The 1275-nt window shown below is 65.0% G+C and overlaps 1 protein-coding gene across 1 annotated transcript in view; it reads right to left on the reverse strand.

Annotated features, from left to right (window-relative positions):
- H696_04861 (prolyl oligopeptidase) overlaps positions 1 to 1044 on the reverse strand; it is a gene marked incomplete at both ends in the record, with an annotated part of 4161 nt that extends 3117 nt beyond the window's left edge. The window contains 4 exons of the mRNA XM_009498725.1: positions 44 to 285; positions 405 to 572; positions 730 to 846; positions 955 to 1044. Of these exons, the coding sequence (XP_009497000.1) occupies positions 44 to 285; positions 405 to 572; positions 730 to 846; positions 955 to 1044 (617 nt within the window). The remainder of the gene's footprint in view (positions 1 to 43; positions 286 to 404; positions 573 to 729; positions 847 to 954) is intronic.
- Between the last annotated feature and the right edge of the window lie 231 nt (positions 1045 to 1275).

Raw genomic sequence — 1275 nt, forward strand, 5'->3', positions numbered from 1 at the left:
GGGGGGGGGGAGAGAGAGAGAGAGAGGGAGAGAGGGTGAGCACGAAATGCGGGGGCTTTGGCGTACCGAGTAGAAAAAGCCCTTATGGTCGTGAGTCCAGGAGAGGTAGGAGAACTTGACCCACTCAATCTGGCCGTCGGGATGGTCTTCCACCTGGCCGGGAGCCACGGAGCGCACGCGCACCGTCACCCAGTCCGAACCGCCGGAGCTGACACCGTACGCCAGCCACTCGCCATCCTCGCTGATGGAGAAGGTGTTCATGGAGACGGTACCGTCCTCGGAGAACTGGGCCAGCGAGCCAGCCAGCCAGCCAGCGCAAGCGGTGTCAAAGATGGACAAGTCGGGCAAAACCACGGTCAGGGAAGTCGGCCAGGGAAGGGGGCGCGATGTCGGTCGTGACGTACGGTGTTCAGGTCGAGCAGCACACGCGGCTCGGCGTCCGGGCCGTCCATGACGTACAGAACATCCTGCGACTGGAGGCCGGTGTTGTGGAAGTAGAAGATCCGGTTGCCATACACGAAGGGAGTGGAGTACTTCTCGAAGTTGAAGAGCTCGGTCATGCGCTTCTTGAACTGCACCAGCATGGGGGAGTTCGACAAAGGGGGAGGGGGGAAGGGAGGGAAGCACATGGGAGGGAGGGATGGATGAGAGATGGGTCAGTACGGGAGAGCTCCATGGCGAGGGGTGAACACGGGGGGGGGAGATCGCCCGGAGGGCCAGCGTGCGCACCGGCTCGCGGGAGGGGTAGCTCTCGATGAACTTCTTGGAGATGATGTTCTGGGCGTCGACGAAGGCCTTGGTCTCCTCGCTGTGGGGGTCCTCGAGCCAGCGGTACGGGTCGCGGACCTACGGGCACCGGCAGGCACCGGGGCAGCACCCGCCAAGGGGAGCATGGGCAGGAGGGTCAGCGGTTATGGGGGGCAGAGGATGACAGGGTACACTCTTGGCACGCACCTCCACACCATGGAGGTTCTCGACGAAATCCTCGTCCCGGCGAACGGCCGGGTACTGGATGGCGGCGGCGGTGGCGGCAGAAGAAGACATCCTGGCCACGGGGAAGGGGAGGCGATGGGCGGGGGACTGGGGCAGTGCAAGGAGGGCAGCAGGCGAGAGGGGCTCGGTCAGGGCTGAGCTGTGAATCGGGGAAGCAGGAACGCGGGCCGTGGCGGTGGCGGCAGCAGCAAGGCCCGGGTGGAGGAACGAGTGGGAGGCAGCACAAAGGACGGTCACCAAGCGGCGCGATCCAAACAGCATTGGCACTGGCAGGGGGGGGGG

This window comes from Fonticula alba (assembly GCF_000388065.1).
Source record: "Fonticula alba strain ATCC 38817 unplaced genomic scaffold supercont2.8, whole genome shotgun sequence".
In the NCBI taxonomy this organism is placed as follows: Eukaryota; order Rotosphaerida; family Fonticulaceae; genus Fonticula; species Fonticula alba.